The following is a 19,660-nucleotide window of genomic DNA, read 5'->3' as shown; positions in this document are numbered from 1 at the left end:
CTAGAAATGCGAGTGGATGAAGAAGGAAGACCCACAAAAGCAGGATCATCGTTCGGCCTTGGATCATCGATAACAGGAGAAGGCACATAAGTAGTTATCTCAGGAGGAGAACTTGACACAATATTTACATTCGTATCACTAGGAAACAAATCAATATAATAAAGAGTGGTGATTGAGTGGAAGGAATAGACTTAAAAAAGGAAAATTTAGAAAACATGTGATGCTCCCAAAAAATACTATGACGAGATATACGAATACATTGAGAGATAGGATCCCAGCAATGATAATCTCTGTGTTCAGTACCATAACCAAGAAAATAACACAAACAAGATCGAGGTTTGAGTTTATTATGTTCACGAGGCTGAAGAAGGAAAAAAAACACAACCGAAGATGCGAAGAGAGCTATAGTCTGGAGACCTATGAGAAAGATGCGTAAAAAGAGTAATATTATCAAGAACAGAGGAAGGAAGACAATTGATAATGTGAACAACAATAAGAACGGCTTCACCCCAAACACGTTTAGGACACAAAGAGGAAAGAAGCATAGCACGACTAGAATCTAGAATATGATGGCATTTGCGTTCTGCTCTTCCATTTTGTAGAGAGGTACTGGGATAAGAAAACTCTGACAAAGTACCATGTTCATCAAGGAAGTTCAAAAATTTTGAGTCACGGTATTCCATAGCATTATCACGCCAAAATACTTTAATGACTTTAGAAAATTATGTTTTAATCATTGTGGAAAAGTTGATATAAATTTGAGGTAACTCATGTCTATTGGACATCAAATAGACCCAAGTAAAACGTGAATAATCATCAATAAAAATCACAAAATATCGAGCTCTACCCATTAAAGGTGTGGGAGCAGGACCCCAAATATCATAGTGTATAAGATCAAAAGAAGAACATGCAAGAGAGGAACTATTAGGAAAAGATAAAGCTGGTTATTTTGCTGTTTGACAAGAAATACAATCAAAAGACTCATTATTGACTGACCCTAAGACTCCTTAGCTATAAGGGGACATAATTTTCCTAAGGAACTATGAGCAAGACGATGATGCCACAAATGAAGGGTAGATGGGGAAGAAATATCACAAAGATTTATGGTAGATGGAACATTGATGGTAATCAGTGGCTAAGAGAAGGGGGGTTGAATCTTAACCCATTTTTGCTGAGCGTTACTTTCTGCCCTTTTAAATAGCTTCAGGAGATTTTTCTTCTTTGTCTTGTAACTAGTCAAGAGACATTTTCTTTTTGTCTCGTAACCAGTCAAGAGATATTTTTTAATTTTGTCTCCTATGCAACAGAAACAGAAATGGAGTAGAAGAGAGAGAGAGAATCACACCAAGAAGTATCCTGGTTCAGCTGCTAAGTGCAATGCAGCCTACATCCAATCTCCATCACAACAATGATAAAATTTTATTATAATCATACAGATTACAGATACCAATTCTCCCTAGGAACTACCCTTCCTATCCGGGATAAGTCTAAAATCTATCCCCAAAATTGAACTTGACTTGGTCACCTACCAAATTTTTAACTGCTAAGTGCTAACCCAACTTGGAAGGGGATTCCCACAGAATCATGATACACAACACAGATGTACAAAGGACCTCTAGGACATCTATGGCTTTTTCTTTAATTTTGTACACTTTGTCTTTTTCCTCTCATTGGCTTTTTCTTACAAACCTCACACTGTTTGCCTTTTTCACCATGAGACTCAGACAAACAAAACTAAAAAAAATACAAAATAAAACACATTGAAGGAGAAGAACTTCTGTTAGCTTGGGTAGCTATGAGAACTATGTGCTTACTCTCCTTGTCTCAAGCCTTGGCCGTTCACCCTTATTATAGAGGGGGAAGCTTCCAAGGTTGAAACGGTTCGACCGAGCCAACTTCTTCTTCTTCAACATTCAAAACCGGTTCGGACAGAGAGAAGAGAGAGAGGGAACCGAAAGCAAAACCAACATGCAATTACCTCTCTCTCATCCCTTCTCATCAAGCTTCATCAATCTGAGCCTTCCATCTTGACTTAGTCTCCAAGAAGGATTTCTGACCCTTGATGAACCCTTGATCCTTGACAGTTCCATCTGCTTCACTTTTGCTTCCTCCTCCACGTAGCTACAGTAGATACCTTATGTGATGGATGAACAAAAAGTAAAAACGAGCCTCACCTAAGAGATCTTCTTCTCTGACCAAAATGGATTGCTACCATTTTTAGGCATGGAGATCTTGAATCTTCTTCAATCCTTGCCTTTAGTGGCAAAAATCCTAGCCATGCCATACTGTAGATCTTCCTTTTGCAAGGACCATCATCACCTTGGCCTCTTGCTTCTTCATAGCTTCTGTTCTTCTTCCTCTGATAGCTTGCTTCTACAAGCTTCTTCACTGTCAGTGAAGTGACCGAAACTAGAGAGAGAAGAGAGAGAAGAGTGAAAAAGCTTTTAATGAGAGTGAAGAAAGAAATTAAAATGAGTTAATTATCCACTTCCCTCCCCCCATCCCCATGACTTGTAACGTGTGAAATCAATTAATACCATCAAATCAATTGCATTTTCTCTTTCATGTTACCAATGCAATTAAACCAAGTTAAATGAATTTGAATTCCATTAAAGAGGGGAAGGCATCCGTGGAAAGCATGAAACTTTTGCTTTCTTTCCCCTTTCAATTTTCGGACCAGGCTTTGTTGGTCTTGCAACAAAGGTTGAATTGGGCTTGCTTAAAGATTTTCTGGTCCAACTCATAGTAATAACTCAGCCATTCATTAATTAGAATTTTGTACAAGGCTGAATACTACTTCCTTAGCACATTTGGGCTTTAAGTTTCATTAAGCCCAATGATCAAAATCTGCACACAAAACAGAAATTATTAAGCACATAATTTTGAATCAAAATCAAATTAATAAATCCTAATAATAATTTTTAACAATGTTTGATCATCATATTAATTTGGAGTTTTCCAAACTCATCAAACATGAAGATTCCTTAGCTCAAAATGTCTTCCAACCTTACATCCAGTTTCGATGATCTATTCCACCCGACGATCCTGCACACGATAACCAGAAATAGAAAAATTGACATCAAAACCTAGCTCAACTAATTGGCCGACAGAAATTAAAGTGAAATGTAATTGAAGAATAAAATAAGTATCAAGAAGCTTTAGGTTTGGCTGGGATATGGAACCCTTATGCTTCACATGCATAAGATATCCATCAACGGTGTGGATAGAAAGGGTTGAAGTAGTGGTAGAGAAAGAGGAGAAAAGATGACGTAAAGGAGACATGTGATTAAAGTAATTAATCAGAATCAAAATACCATTTAAAATTACCTGGATCAGTGGATAAAGTAGAAGAAGTATTACTAGAGAACGAGGGAAGTTGTTTAAGACATGATTCAACATCTGATGAAGAAATAGCTAGGCAATGGACTAGCAGAAGTGGATGAGGTAGAGACATTAGCAACAACAAGAGAAACAGGCACTGACTTAGAACGAGATGATGCTTATTTGGATCTGGACATGGTGGATGAGTAGCACAAGAGGTAATTAAGTAGCCGAATTGGTTGCAGTAGTGTCAAAATATGGTGGAACAGTTGGAGGCTATATGACCTTTTTGCTTACATTTTCGACATTCAACAAAGGGACAATCAGGAAAGAGATGACCAGAACGGTTACAATGTCGACAAAATTTTGTCTTTTTGTCAGCAATTGCAAAGACATTCTCAGTTCTGGATCGAGTAAGCCCTAGACGCGTTTCTTCAAACTTCAGGTAGGGGAGAGTATCTTCAATACTAGGCAAGGGACTCTGATGGAGAAGAGAGGCTCTTACTGGCTCATAGTCATCAGTAAGTGCCATGAGAAACTGAATAAGGTGTGTTCAGTTACGATAATCCTCATATAACTTGGCAATATTTGCACTTTTAAGAACAGGTTCACAAAAAGTCAGTTGATCCCAAATGATTTGCATTTGAGAAAGAAAATCATAAACAGCTTGTCCCTAGTCTTGTTTAAGGCTGTGAAGCTCCTTGAGAAGTTGATATTGATGTGAGAGATCAGAAATGGTATAACATTTGGCTAGATGATTCCATACCTTTTTAACCGTTTCAAAATGTCCAAATTATAGATGGATACCTGGGATGGAAGTATTCTGAAACCAAGTGATAATCTGATGATTTTTACTATCCCAATCTTCTAATTTCTCAGCTAAGTCTTGATTGACATCATCTTGAGATTTGGAAGTGGCATCCTTGGATTTGTCCGTTGCAGTGACAACCAATTTAATAGGACAAACAATATCACCAGTCACATAGCTCTATAATTTGCATCCTTTGAGAAAACCTTTCATGGCTTCAACCTAATGGCTATAGTTAGAACCATTAAGAATGACAAGAATAGGCTGAAAAATATTTGGTTTTTCCATGAGAGCAAATAAAACCACGACAAAGACTTTGAAGAAACAGAAAGATCGGAGGAGAAAATGAGAAAACTGAGTGCAAAAATGGAAAGACCTCACCAAAAAATATTTGGAAAGGTCCCACTAGCTAGCGTGCCACATCAGAAGTCACGTCAACATGCGAGTGACATGTGGCGGCACGAGATAGGTAGTTGAATCCTCATCAGCGTTGAGTCAGTAAGGTGAGATGACATGGGTCAACACAGGCCAGTTCGAGTCAATGCGTGGATCTGAAATAGGTCAGAGCAGCATGTGGTTCATATGCTGGGCTGTTGATCTCAGGCCGATCAGACGGCTAAGAAACGATCTAGATATTGAGGAAATGAGAGTAGGCAACGATCTATAGAGAGCGCCTGCGGGTGCATAAAGACGTTGTTTCCAACGGGAGTTCGGTCTTTCAACTCGAAACGACGTGAAGATGCTGATGAACTCAACAGTGACTGAAGAAGATGACAGAAGGACCACAAAATTAGTGGAAAACTTAGCTGGGAAAATATGAACAATGGAGGCAGTATGGAGAATGAAGGCGGCGCGTGGCAGCGTGTTAGAAATAGGATGATGGCAAGGTTTGGTCCGTTGAACTTAGAGCAATGTAAAGAATCAAAGGGTGTGATCAACAATTCAAAACGGAGTCGGAAAAGGGATCGAAAAAGAGCGAAAACACTGTTGGGAAGGAAGAAATCATGAGTTTAATGGCAGAAACACCCATTAGAAAAAACATAAGAACCTATGCTTATGAAACTATGTTAAGATCAAGAGAAAATGAGAAAATTATTATGTATATCTATCTGTGTTGTTACGTACAATGAACTAGCTAGCTATTTATAGCAAAATGTACAACTACTTTCATAAATATAGTCTAACTTTCAACTACTAATTACTAACTAAAACCTAACAACAATAATATTCTAATAATGGCCATTGCTACCTTGGAGAAGGTGTTTTTAGGGGTGTCTGATTCGCATATCTGTGGTGTTTAATCAATTTCGATTCGAAAAATTGTGGATATTGAGATCGGAAAGCTATCGGATCAGATCCGATTCGCACACTAATAGAATTGGATTGCAGATTTCAGGTAGGTATCTGCATATTTGCAAAAAATAAATAAGTAAATATTTTTTATGTTTTATTTCAACTAATAATTATCATATATGTTATATTATTTTATTTTTATTATTTAAAAAAGTATATTTAATAATATTTTAAGAGTAAACATGTTTAAAAAAAGTAAAAAATAATGAATTTTATTAATTTTTAAATAAAAATTAACTTTTTAAAAATCGGATTGAATCTATGCTTAAAAAATACAAATATTAGATCCGATAAGATGATTTTAGTGCAGATCGATTTAAAGTTTTGATCATATTCAATTTAATTCGATCCTATCGCGTTCACCCCTAGTTTTTCTTTCAGCACCTACGAAACAGAGCTATAGCAATCTGATTGGTCACTGCAGCAATTATAGTCTTATAGATCCCACTCTTGCTGCTAGATTCTTAACAAGCCTACTACTTTGGCACCTATCCCTTGAAAGATGCGGTGTTTTGAAATAGATTTTCTTAATTTTTTTTTCTTTCAAAGATGGGAAAATCTTCTGTGATCTGACCCTTCTTTTCAAATTTCTTGTCTTCATCCGTTTCAGCAACGAACTTAAAACCGATTTTTTTTTATTAGCAATTGTTGACTTATATTTGTTTTAAGTGAATCTGTCATTTTATAGTATAATCAACTGGCTTGTGTTATATTAAAAAAATAATATTTTTGACAAGATATTATTGAACTCTTTGACAAAAATATTGCATTGTCAATTAACTTCTATGTACAGACCGAAATCAACTTTAGAAGCGGTTATTGAAGCCAACTTTAGAAATGGTTACGTACTCAGTTACAATACTTTTCTATAATGGAGTTACAACTGTTCAAGTGTGTGGAACAAGTCTTCTACAAGCTGGAAGTTATTAGATATAATTATAATTTTTAATTATTTAAATTCTCTATAAATAAGAGATTTAGGATCAAAATAAAAAGTCATAATTATTTGGCAAAATACTCTAAATATTCTAATATCACACTGACGCAAACAGATTCACAAAGAAAAATCAAATATTTCTTCCACCGTTTCTTTCAGTCTTTCATTTACATCTTGTACATTTCCTAAAGTTGTCATTCATATCTTTTATTTATATCTTGTACTTTTTCTTTTGGTTTCTTTTCCTTCGTTTACTTTTTACATTTCAATTCCTTCTTTTTCCCTTCTTTTTATCTTAAAATTTTCTATTGATATTTTCTTTAGTTTAAGAACCCACAACATTTGATAGTCGATCATTTACATTGATGACTTATGCAAAAAATCTGCATAAACAAATCGTATAGAAAAGTATCAATAGAAAAAAAAAAAAACAAAACCTCATTCAACTTTAAAATTCTGTAAAATTAAAAAAATTATCTTTTGTTCAACTTTAAAACTCTTAAAAGTTGATCAAATTTTAAAAAAGAGAAAGTTTTTTCTAAAATTCTTTGAAGTTTGAGATTTAAAAAAAATTATTATCATAGATAATGATCATGATATTTCCGAATCATTAAATATGGATAACTCTTTTATCACAATGATCCGAAAAGAAATAAGAAAAAGTTATAATGATTTGAAAAATATGTTGTCACAAAGATTGAATGAGGTGGTGAAAATGAGTATGACTGAAAATATTCAACACAATATGGATGATCTAATAGTTCGACAAACAACCACTCTACCTTAAAATGTCAAAAATAATGCGTGGGGGCAACACAATATGGAAGAAGTTGTTATTCAAGTATTGAAAATTAAAGGAATGATTTTCATGTTGAATCCTGCCAAACAACTTCATTTTGTGTCACCATTTTCTAATTTTGTTCAAGAAGCAAAATTGCCTAAAGCATGGAAACCTCCCAAGGCACTTTTGAGAAGGCGATGAATCAACATTGGAACACATAACAAGGTATACTTTTGAAATTGGTCAAATTTCTACTAATGAATATATATCTTAAATTAAAATTTTTTTTCTTCTTCATTGACCAAGCATGCTTTTACATGGTTTTCTACTTTCCCACCAAATTCTATTCACTTTTGGGTCAAATTAGAAACAAAATTCAATGAATAATTTTTTAGAGGAGATATGACAACTGGTCTATGTGATTTGTGTAAAGTCAAACAATTCAAAATGAGCTTTAATATGCGATTTGTGTAAAGTCAAACAATTCAAAATGAGCTTTAATATGCCTCGCGTATAGGATTAATGAAGCTCCCAGGGGAGCATGCATGCAAGGACGCCCGGTGTCCTTAACGGATGCTAGTTGTTTTCAAATTAAATACCCCTCATTTAAAATCACGTTGATTAAGGTTTCATCTTATCCTTTTCTTTTTCATGCACATATGCCTTTGTCCATAATTTACACCCATTATTCTATCAATCTTTAATTTTAACGTAAATTTCTAAGTTTGGTACAAACCTTTAATTTGGTGTTGGTAACACCATGGATCATAAAGGTCCGGCACAAGAAGCAGTGATAATAACTGAATAGACTTGGGTAAGATCAGAATAAGATAAATTCTCTCTACTAGTGGTTAGCTATTTTCTTTCTTCTTTACTTTCATCCTTTCTATTTTAATTTTTCTTGTTTTTCTCTTTTATTTAATTTTTCCTTTCCTGCATACATAATATATTCTTTCTTTCTTTTCTTATCTTAAACTTCAAATTTAAATGCTTGTTCCTCCAGTAACTATTTTTATGGAGGATATTTTGATGAAAGGATTGAATTAAATAATTAAAAGCAAATAGTAGAGGTGCTTAAGTATATGTGGTTATATTTGAAGAAATATGAAATGTTTGAAATCTTGAGGAAACAGAAAAGGAATCTTCAAGAATAGAAATTTAAAGAAGTATTATGAGGATTCGACCATCAATTCCTTGAAGTAGTTGAAAAAAAAAAGTCTGGAAAGATCAAAGAAATAAAAAGTTCTGAGGATCTGAGCACCAATGATTAGGACCCAGTTATGTGCCTGTGATATTTATGTTTTAAGGATAGATTTAGGCTAGTAGATCCGATGGGTGCTTTATCACTCGATAACTTGGGCCAACTAGATCAGGATTATCATTTGAAAGTCTACATAAAGAGTCGCCTTAAAATAAAACATTAAGAAGTTCAAAGAGGCTATGGGCATCGATGTCTGGGTCAAAACGCTAGTATATATTTGTGGTATGACTGTGTCAAGGAAAGACTTGGATAATTATATCAGAGGGGTACTTTTCACCCGGTAACTTGGGCCAACTTGCCCTGGACTATCGATTGAAAGTTGTTAAGAGCTGCCTTGTGACAAAACACTAAAAGTCAAAAGCCCGCGAAAGATCTTTTCCCTAATCCAAATAAGAAATAAACTACCTTCAAGTCATATAAATTCAAAAGAATTCTCATAATAATTCAAATTTTTGTTTCAAAAATTCCTAAATCCTAAATATACAAGATTCATGAAGGATAAGAGAAGTCGAATGTAACTACAAGGATTATCATAAATCTCACTTTTGTTTTTAATTTTAAAGCTTTCCAAGTCTTTCTCATTAAGCTAAACTCCGTTTATCTTTCTTTTTTGCTTAAGGATAAGCAAAGTTTAAGTTTGTCGTTGTAATGACACGTTATCTTAAGCGATTTTTAAAGTTCTTTATTTATTTGATTTTTTTAGGATTTAATTAAATTTCTTATGTTTTCTAATATAATTTAATAAATAATCAAATATTTGGAGTTGGGATAATATTTTTGTGTTTTTAGGAGACTTTGACTAAAAAACAATCAAGAATAAAAAGAAAAATTCAAAATCAGCAAAAGCATGGCCTAAGAAATAGAAGTGTGCCCTAAGGAACAAGGAAATGGAGCAAGCAAGCACGCCTAGCGGATGGACTCCCCCTCCACGATGTAGCACGCCCAGCGGCCAAGCCCTGCGCCCGGCAGCCATGTCCTGCACCTGGTGGCCTCCTCACATGTTCCTGGAAGGTATTTTTGAGCTTTTGTCGAAACTCATCTAATATAAATTGCAATTACAAATCTTAGAAGCCTTAATTACGTCCAAAATATTGAAGACTCTAGAAGATTAGTTATTAATTCTTTCTAGAAACATAAGAGATTCGAGTGTTAGATTTGATTTGAATTATTGTTTTAAATTTATAAGTCAGTAATTAGTTAGCTTATCTTCCTATCCGAAAGATAAGATTAGTTTAGTTTGAATTTGAATTCTAGAATTATGATATAAATAAGTAAACATAGGTCATAAAGAGGGACATCCATCTCTTCCGTAATCTCTTTTCAGTGTTTTCTTTCCTTTTCCATCGGTAATTAATCCTTTGTCAAATGGTTAGGAGCTCTGTGTTTTCTATGGGTATTAATTTATGTTTATTTTATTTTGAAGTTTTGTATTGATCTATTTCATGATTGAGTTATTCGTTCTTCATTCGGATTAGTGGGTATCGAAAGGTATATTAATCTCTTTTGAATTCTTTTATTATAATTGAAAATTTTGATATTTGAACTAAAGTTTGAAAACTCTTTCACATGACTATTTGCATTCGGCTAGGAATAGTGGTTCAATTAGTATACGACACATGCATGATTTTCAATCACTTTAATTTTGAATAAGTGACATATAATTCGGATTAGAACAACTTTTGAAAATTGTGTTTTTCTTCTGAAGATTTAACTGGACAGGACTAGTTTGAATATGTGACATGTAATTCGACCTAAGGACTACTTTTAAATCTAATTAGAAAACTAAATCAGTTTTTGTGCTTAGTCTCTTGATTAATTACCTGACAACTAATTAATGTTTGAGAAACTGAGGAACCAAGGAATTGGAAATCAGTTACTAAATATTTATCGTGAAAGATCTTTGGAAACTTCAACATAAGTAAACAAGGTTTGATTAAGCATAAACAACTCTAAAGTCCTTGACTCTCACCATCACTATCTTCTCTCTCAAATCAACATTTAAGCTCTCTGTTCGTAAGCATTCAAGGTTCTCAAGCTCTCAGTAAGACACAATCTTGCCCCCTTCAAAATCAGGTTTTATTAATCTAATTAAGAATTTAATCTACCCCTGTGTGCTCAATTTTTTAATCCTTGTGAAAACGATTCTCACTCATCGTAGTATTACTTGAACGATCCGGTGCACTTGCCGATATCCATAAGCTTTAATCTGCGATTACATAATTCGATTTAGACAAATGAAAAACAAGTGTCTTCTATACTTGAAAATGAATTTGTAAATTTGGTCGCACATGGTTTCAAGTTTTCAATTCAAAAGAAATTAGTTTGTCAAGAATTTTTCGATTTGTCTTAACTTGTGGAATGAGTTCAACAAATTAAAAAAAAAAAAGAAGAAAAGAAGAAAAAAGAAACTGTTGAAGATTGAGATCGTTATAAATATGGAATAATATTAAGTATTTATATTTTTTTCTTCTAGTAAAAAAAATAAATACTTAGAAGGCATTTGTTATATCAAAAAATAATATTTTCGACAAGGTCGTATTCAACAAGTTTAGACTTCGATATTACTAAGTGCCAAAAATATTGTATTGTCGACCAACTTTCATGTACAGATCGGAATTAACTTTAAAAATTTTTATTAGGGCTAATTTTAGAAACAGTTATTCAGTTATGTACTTTCCCATAATAGAGTTATAACTGTCCAAGAATGTGGAACAAATTTTCTATAAGCAATTCTTAAAAGTTATTAGATATAATTATAATTTTTAATTATTTAAATTTTTTATAAATAAAAATTTTAAGATAGGAATAAAGGATCAAAATCATTTGCCAAAAGTACTCTAAACATCCTAATATCACACTGACACAAATGAATTCAAAATGAAAAAACAAATATTCCTTTCACCTTTCCTTTGAATCTTTTATTTACATCTTATACCTTTCCCTTCAATTCTCGTTTATATCTTTCATTTACATTTTGTACCTTTTTTTTTTCGTTTTTTTTTCTTTCCTTTACTTTTACATTTTGAGTTCCTTTTTTCCCTTCTTATCTTAAAATTTTCTATTGATATTGTGTTTGACTTGAGAATTCACAACCTTTGATAGGCGATCATTTATATAGACGATTTATGCAAAAAATCTGCATAACAGCTTCATTTGCGTTTAATGCTTTCTTAAGAGTTTAATTTTATTTAGCTGTTTGTCAAACTTATCATTAGTAACAAAGAATTTTTGGTTTTGATTCTCTTCTCATTGATATCATCACATAGTAATCTTATAATTTACTCACGTACACTTCATATTGAGCTTACATTACATTTCCTTTAATGTTTCTGATTAGTAAATAATTGCTTTTAGCACATAAAAAATAAAGAGAGATATACATTCATTCCAGAGAGCAGGACGAGTAGGCTTATTCTTATATATATGGCTTCCTATGGTAAAACGCTAAAACAGAACCAAATAGTAGTGGGTAATAATTAAGTAGAATCAGAACTTGGTAATGAAGTTGTAAATGTGATTAGTGATATCATGTGGCGTCTCCTGATTGTTGAAGTGGGCTACTCCCGGTTGAATAATGACTTCCTCCAAGCCTGGCACATCTTCCTTGAAACCTCCACTCTCAATATAATCTTTCATCCCTAACGATGTGTATACCGAGTCCAACTCACCTGCTATGAATTTCACCGGCACTTTGATCTTCGCTCCACTCCATGGTGCCGTCAGCTCCCAGTTCCTGCACCAAATTTACAATTGAAAACTTATCTTTAATAAGAGAATATACTATTCTGTATATTTCAATATCAAGATTCAAGTGAACTTAATTACTTGTTAAAATTCCTATAGTAATTCAATCCTCCGGTGAAACCAGTCTTTTCGAATTTGGAGACAAAATAAGCAAGATCTTGTTGAGTGAGCCAGGAAGGCAAGTCTTCTGTCATATCAGGATTGAAAGCGGTTCCATACTCTCCCTTAGGAAATATTGGAGGACCTATCCTGCGATTTGTAAGCATGTTCTTGATCACATACTCAGCCCCAAGAGGAGCCATCTCAGCTTCCACTTTGCCTTCTTCCTACATATCAGATCCATCATATATAAATGCATGGAGCAAACAGTAAGTTATATATATGAGTGAGAGAGTGAGATAGAGGATGCCTGAAATCTGCAGATATAGTAGTCATCTCCATGGAGAGCACGCATGGAGTCAACGGTGGGAACTGTGGGGTTTCTTCGGAAGAAAGGCACACTGAGGCATACATAAGCTTTGACTAGTTCAGGACGAAACAAGCAGAGGTACCAACCGATGATTGCACCCCAATCATGAGCCACTAAGAACACTTTCTCGACTTGAAGAGACTGAATAAGTGCAACAAGGTCACTCACAACGTGGACGCAATTATAACTGTCCACGGAAGCAGGAGCATCGGTGTCTCCGAAGCCGCGGAGATCGGGGGCCACGCAGCGGTACCCTTTGTGGCTGAGAGCGAGAATCTGGTGGCGCCAGGAGTACCAGAGCTCTGGGAAGCCGTGGAGGAAGAGCACCACCGGGCCTTGCCCTTTTACTGCAACATGCATGTTGATGCCATTCACTTCCACTCTTGTGTGTTCTATTCCCTCCATTTCTCGTGACCAAAGCTCTATCGATCTGTCGGTCTTATATCTTGCTGCTAAGTGCTAAGGAACCGAATATTAATACTAAGAGAACAGTTTTGTAATTTTTAGTTGAGAAAGTCGACAAACTGAATTATTGATCACATGACGGAATCATATACGTAATTGCCACAGTTGATAATTTATTTTATGGTGGCTGCTTAGTGCTTATACCAAAATGATTTAGAGTAATTTTTATTTCAATATCATGGTTGAGACAGAGAAATACAATGAATAATTAAAGAAAAAGTATAGGTAGCAAAGTATTATCTGTCAACTTATTGCAATAATAAATAATTATTATATTTTAAACACATGACACATTCAGAAAATATATCTATAAAGACACTTCTATTAAATACAGTCATAAAAAAGACATTTTTATTAGACACATTCACAAAGACACTTTCATTAAACATAGTTATAAATAACACTTTCATTAAACACAGTTATAAATAAGAGTTGGCACAAGTTGGTAGAAATACTATTGGTAATGTCACGGAGAGATTATTGTATTAGAATTACTAAGCCAACCCGTCTTGTTTTTAAAATTGTCAACACCACAGTGCCATTTAGCCCTCTTCCTTCCTTAGCATCCTTAACCCACACTCTTTGCACCGGGCTCCATCTGCACTTCATCCATCAATTGCTGATGCTGCCTCCATCAGCTTGTGTTCTTAGTCATTACTCATTATCGCTGCGTTTGGTCATGAGAACCAGAGAAGATTGAACATTATGAACAAAACACAACGAACATATATACAAAAGTGAATGTTATTATATTTTGGTCGGTAATAAATTAAATATTAAAAAATGATAAAAGTTTAATTTATTTTAATTTATTTTTATAAAAAAATTTAAATAATATATTTATAAAAAATTAATATAAATAATAAAAAATAAAGTATGTATATTTTTAGTATTTTTTGTCGAAATTATAAGATACATTAAATTAATGACTAATAAAAATAGTACTTATTTTAAAAAAAAAATTTGTTTAACAGACAAAAATTATTTTATATTTAAATAGATTTTTTTAAAAAAGAAAATTTAAATATTAAAAATGTGTTTTATTTTTTTTAAAACAAAGTATTATTAATTTAAAAAAAATAAATTTTTTTAAAGATATATCTAAATAAATTAAAATTAAATAAAAATATTTTATTTTTTTTAAAATATATTTTTTACTCAAAAAACCAATACAAACTAGCACTAATATTCTGATTGTTAGGTACCAGAGATCAAAAGTGAAGAAGATGAAGATTGAAGATGAACGTGGTAGAGGAGATTTTGTAAATAACACTGAAATTGGTATTGTGTATTTTTCTCATTCAATGAAATAGAAGAAGTTTTATATTGTACATGAAATGGGTCACATAAACCTTATATGTAGAACTCAATCCTTCCTGGCTCAATAACCAATAGATAACAGAATAAATCTTGATTTTCTAGCTTAGTCAAGTTATCTCAGTATTACTATTGTTTCTACACTTAACACCCCCTCCCCCTCAAACTCATGGTCGTTTTAGACAAGACTCTGAATTTGTTCTTGAAACGATCAAAGGTGGGAAGAGACAGAGGCTTGGTTAAAAGATCTACAAGTTGGTTTGTGGCTGGGATGTGAACTACGACAAGCTGATTGCGATTTACTCACTCCCGTAATGAATGGAAATCAAGGTCAAAGTGTTTGGTTTTGTTATAGAGGATAGGATTGGCTGTGAGCAAGACAGCACTGATGTTATCACTGTAAATCACAGGAGTATTTGAACATTGGAGTCGAAGTTCAGTGAACAAGTTCAATATCCACCGAAGATCTATTTCGGCTGCAGCAATGCTCCTGAACTCAGCCTCAGCACTGGACTTGCTGACATAATGTTGCTTTCTACTTTTCCAAGAGAACAGATTGGTGCCAAGATAGACACAGAAGCTAGTTGTGGATCGACAGTCATCAACGTCCGAGCCCCAATCTGAATCTGCAAAGGCAAACAAAGTCAAATCAGTACAAGATTAAAAGAAAAGTCCTTGATCAATGGTACCTGCTAAATATCTCAAAATTCTCTTAACACACTTCCAGTGTGGGAGAAGAGGTTTATGCATATACTGAGAAACCTTATTCACAGCATAGGCAATGTCAGGCCTGGTTAGAGTGGCATACTAAAGGGCTCCAACAATTGATCTGTAATGAGTTGGATTATCAAATACATCACTGCCATGAGCTGAAAGTTTAGTACTAGTAATCATGGGAGTAGGCATAGGATGAGATTCATGCATCTTAGATCTAACTAAAAGGTCTCTGATATACTATGATTGTGATAATATGTGAGATCCTGATGTTGTTTTTGTTGCTTCTATGCCTAAAAAGAAATTGAATTCTCTCAAGTCCTTTAAAACAAAAATGAAATTAAGTTGGGATATAAGTTTAATAATCTCAGAATCACTATTACAAGTAACAAGAATATCATCAACATACACTAAAACATACATAGTAGAAGTTTTAGTAAATCGTAAGAACAAAGAAGGATCTGACCTGGTATTCTGAAAGCCAATTTAGTGAACCAGGCTCGAGGGCCTGTTTCAAACCATAAATTAACTTATAAAGTTTGCAAAACTGATTTGGGGAGCCTTGGGAAAAAGAGGGAGGTTGCTGCATGTAAACAGTTTCTTGAAGGTCACCATTAAGGAAAGCATTATTGAAATCGAATTGTCGAATTGGCCAAGATTGAGAAATTGCAAGTGTTAAAATGATACGAATAGTTGCTGGCTTGATGACAGGGCTGAAAACTTGATCATAGTCAATTCCTTCTCGTTGATGAAGGTCTTTGGCCACTAGTCGTGCTTTATATTTGAGAATTATTCCATCGGAATGTCGTTTGATAGCAAAGACCCAATGGCAACCTATCACTCTGCTATTTTTTGGTGGTTCAACCATTGTTCAAGTTTGATTTCGATGCAAAACAGCCAACTCCTCCTCCATGGCTTTGGTCCAATGTGGTGTTGTAAGAGCAAGTTTAGTAATGGGGGGTATTTCATCGAGAAGATCAGGAGGAGCTTTCACTGTGGATTGTAAAGCTTTAGGCTTTAAGGACTCAGTCTTTGAGCGTGTGACCATAGGATGAACATTGGTGGTGTTGGAATTGGCAACAGACAGAGGTGGAATTTCAATGTCCCCTATGAAGATAGGATTTGGAGTTGGGGAATTAGCTATTGTATCTGAGGAGGAGGCTGGAGGGCCAGTACTAAGAATTGGTGTGGTAGATGTGTGAGTGATAAGTGAAGGAGAAACTGAATTAGGTGTAGAATCGGTAGTGGTAGTCAATATAGGAACCGGCAATATAGAAGTGACAGTAGGATTTCTGGCTGGCATGTTGCACTGTGCTGAAAACATAGAACTATATGGAAAAATCGTTTCATCAAAAAGCACATGATGAGTAATAAATATCTTACCTTGAGAATTCATACACTTATAGCCCTTGTGATGTGGGGCATATCCAATAAAGACACATAAATCAGATTTAAATTGAAATTTAGTAGAGTTATAAGGTGTAAGTAGAGGATAGCATCCACATCCAAACACTTTAAAAAACTGTAATCTGGCACTTGTTTATGTAAAAGTTCAAATGGTGATTTATTTGATGTCACAGTGAAAGGTAATCTATTTATAATGAATGCAGCAGCAAAAAATGCATCATCCCAGTGTTTAAGAGGCATGGATGCAGTAGCTAATAATGAAAGGCCTACTTCGACGAAATGCCTATGTTTCCTCTCAACTCTACCATTTTGTTGATGAGAATAGGGACATGAAAATCAATGTATGATTCCATTTGTTGCTAAAAAGGATTTAAAAGAATGAGACATATACTCTTGACCATGATCAGATTGTAATTGTTTAATTCTTAAACTAGTAAAATTTTCTATCTGATTTTTGTATTGCTGAAAAGCAGCGAACACTTGTGACTTTGAGGATATTAAGTAGATGCAAAGATATCTTGTGCATGCATCTAGAAATGAAACATAATATGAGAAACCATGATGAGAAATGACTGATGAGGGTCCCCAAACATCAGTGTAGACCATTTCTAATGGATGATTGAATTTAAAATTGTCAGTGTTAAAAGGCAGTGAGTGCATTTTGGACATACAACAAGACTTGCATAGATATGAATGATTAATATCATTTTTATTCATATGAATCGAAGAAATATTACAAGAATTAAGTACTGAAGATACAATTTTAGGGACACAATGACCCAATCTTTGATGCCAGACCTGAAAATTAGTACAAATAGCAGTAAAAGCAAGAGGATTGGATTGAATTTTAGATGATTTAGTTATAGCTACCCTCTCAAATTCATACACTCCTTGCTTAGGAGATCCTTGGAGCAGAATCTGGTGGGTGCCCTGTGATTTTACATAACATGCATCAGGATGAAATTCAAAATAACAATTGTTGTCAACTGCGAATTGATGCACACTAATTAGATTATGAGAGATATCTGGTGCATGAAGTAGTTGTTTTAAAATAAATCTGTGATTATTATCTAAAGAGATGAGATAGGAATGACCAATGTGTGCAATAGGAGTTTGAGAACCATTACCTAGCACTACCTGTTCTGCCCCTTGAAAATCCAAAGAGGAGTAAAGATTGGTCTGATCATTGATGATATGATGTGAGGCTCCCATGTCTGGGAACCAGGAGGTTTCAACATCAGATTTAGGTATTGTAAAATAGGCTCTCGGGTTTTGAAAAGAGTTTGGTGGTGGTGTTACTGAGAATGAGAAATTGGAATTGTTGTTTGAATTTGTGTGAAAATTCTGGTCAAACCGATGAAAACATGAAGCTGCAGTGTGTCCAAATCTTTCACAGAGCTGGCATTGAGGACGATTTGTGGAATTCCAATTCGATTTGCCACCTCTAAAGGTTCTTCCTCGTCCTCTTCTTGCTACAAAACCTCTACCATTTCCTCTATTGTTGAATTGATAGCTGGTTTGAGTGAAGTTTGATTGTATGATTCCAAGATTAGGTTTCTTGAATTTTTCCAACATACTTTCATGAGAGATCAGTAATGCTTCAGGATCTATTAGACTCATAGAGTCTGATTTTGACATTATCGAGATGTAGACTTTATATTCTTCATTTAAACCCTCAGTAATGACTTCAAAGTGCTCATCAAGTGTTAAATGATGACCCATGGCAACTAAAGAATCAGCAATTTTTCTAATTTTCTTGAGATACTCACTAGCTGAACTTCCTCCTTTCTTGATGCTTTTCAATTCTGTCCTCAATTGCTTGATTTTGATTTTCGAAAATTTTGCAAAGTGCTCTTGAATTTTTTCCCACATCTGATAAGCAAATTTGCAACCAATCATTTTTGTTTTGAAATATTCATCCATGGATTGAAGAAGTCATGTAGTGAGAAGATTATCACGTTGTTTCCACTTCTTATAGCTCTTTGAAACTGTATTGGATGCACGATCTGTTTCAGAATCAAACATGGAGGGGACCAATTCTTTCTGAAGGTGATCTTCATGATCATTGGCTCCTATTGTGAATAAAGCAAGTTGTTCCCAAGTAAAGAAGCTTGCTTCATCAAGCTTGTCACCGATCGGCATGAACTTCTGAGAATTATTTGTGAAAAGAGGAAGATTGTTAGTCATGGTTAGGATTTTGGAAGATGTGATTTCTGGTGAATTTACTTTTGGATTGGAGTCTTGCTCTGATACCATATTAGGTACCAGAGATCAAGAGTGAAGAAGATGAAGATTGAAGATGAACGTGGTAGAGGAGATTTTGCAACTAACACTGAAATTGGTATTGTGTATTTTTTTCATTCAATGAAATAAAAGAAGTTTTATATTGTACATGAAATGGGCCACATAAACCTTATATGTAGAACTCAATCCTTCCTGGTCTAATAACCAATAGATAACAGAATTGATAGCTAAAATAGAGTCTTAACACAATAAATCTTGATTTTCTTGCTTAGTCAAATTATCTCAGTATTACTATTGTTTCTACACTTAACATTGATTTTGCTGGAAGTAGGGGTGTGCAAAAAAACTGGTTTCACTGAACTGAATTGAAACTGAACTGAAACTGTTTTAAATAAACCAGTTTTTTTAAATAAAAAACTGAACTGAAACCATAGTTTTTATGAAAACCAGTTTTTATGGTTTAGTTTAGTTTTAAACCAAATTAAAACTGGTTTTATTTAAACTCTAAAATTAGTTTTTACATACTCTTTCTCTCTCTCCCTTCACTTTCTCTCACCCCTTCCTCTCTCTCTCTCCTCTTTCTCCCCCTCTCTCCCTTCTCTCTCTCTTTCCCCTTTCTTCCTTCTCTCCCCTCTCTCTCTCTCTCACACACACACACACACACACACTCTCTCTCTCTCTCTCCCCGTCTCTCTTCCTCTCTCTCTCTCCCCCTTCTCTCTCTCCTCTCTCTCCCCCTTCTCTCTCTCCTTTCCCTCTCTCTCTCTCCATCTCTCTTCCTCTCTCTCCATCTCTCTCTCTCTCTCCCCCTTCTCTCTCTCTCCTTTCCCTCTCTCTCT

The 19,660-nt window shown here is 34.4% G+C and overlaps 1 protein-coding gene across 1 annotated transcript; it reads right to left on the bottom strand.

Moving 5' to 3' along the window:
• Positions 1-11,686: 11,686 nt before the first annotated feature.
• Positions 11,687-13,139, bottom strand: LOC112758083 (epoxide hydrolase 2). Its single transcript, XM_025806660.3, has 3 exons — positions 12,615-13,139; positions 12,287-12,531; positions 11,687-12,194 (listed from the first exon to the last, which is right to left on the bottom strand). The coding sequence occupies exons 1-3, from the start codon at positions 13,077-13,079 to the stop codon at positions 11,948-11,950; spliced, it is 957 nt and encodes a 318-aa protein (XP_025662445.1). The 5' UTR covers positions 13,080-13,139; the 3' UTR covers positions 11,687-11,947.
• Between the last annotated feature and the right edge of the window lie 6,521 nt (positions 13,140-19,660).

This window comes from Arachis hypogaea, chromosome 16 (assembly GCF_003086295.3).
Source record: "Arachis hypogaea cultivar Tifrunner chromosome 16, arahy.Tifrunner.gnm2.J5K5, whole genome shotgun sequence".
Classification (NCBI taxonomy): Eukaryota; Viridiplantae; Streptophyta; class Magnoliopsida; order Fabales; family Fabaceae; genus Arachis; species Arachis hypogaea.
Note: the sequence above shows the minus strand (reverse complement) of the source record. Positions and strands in the feature narration are given on the sequence as shown.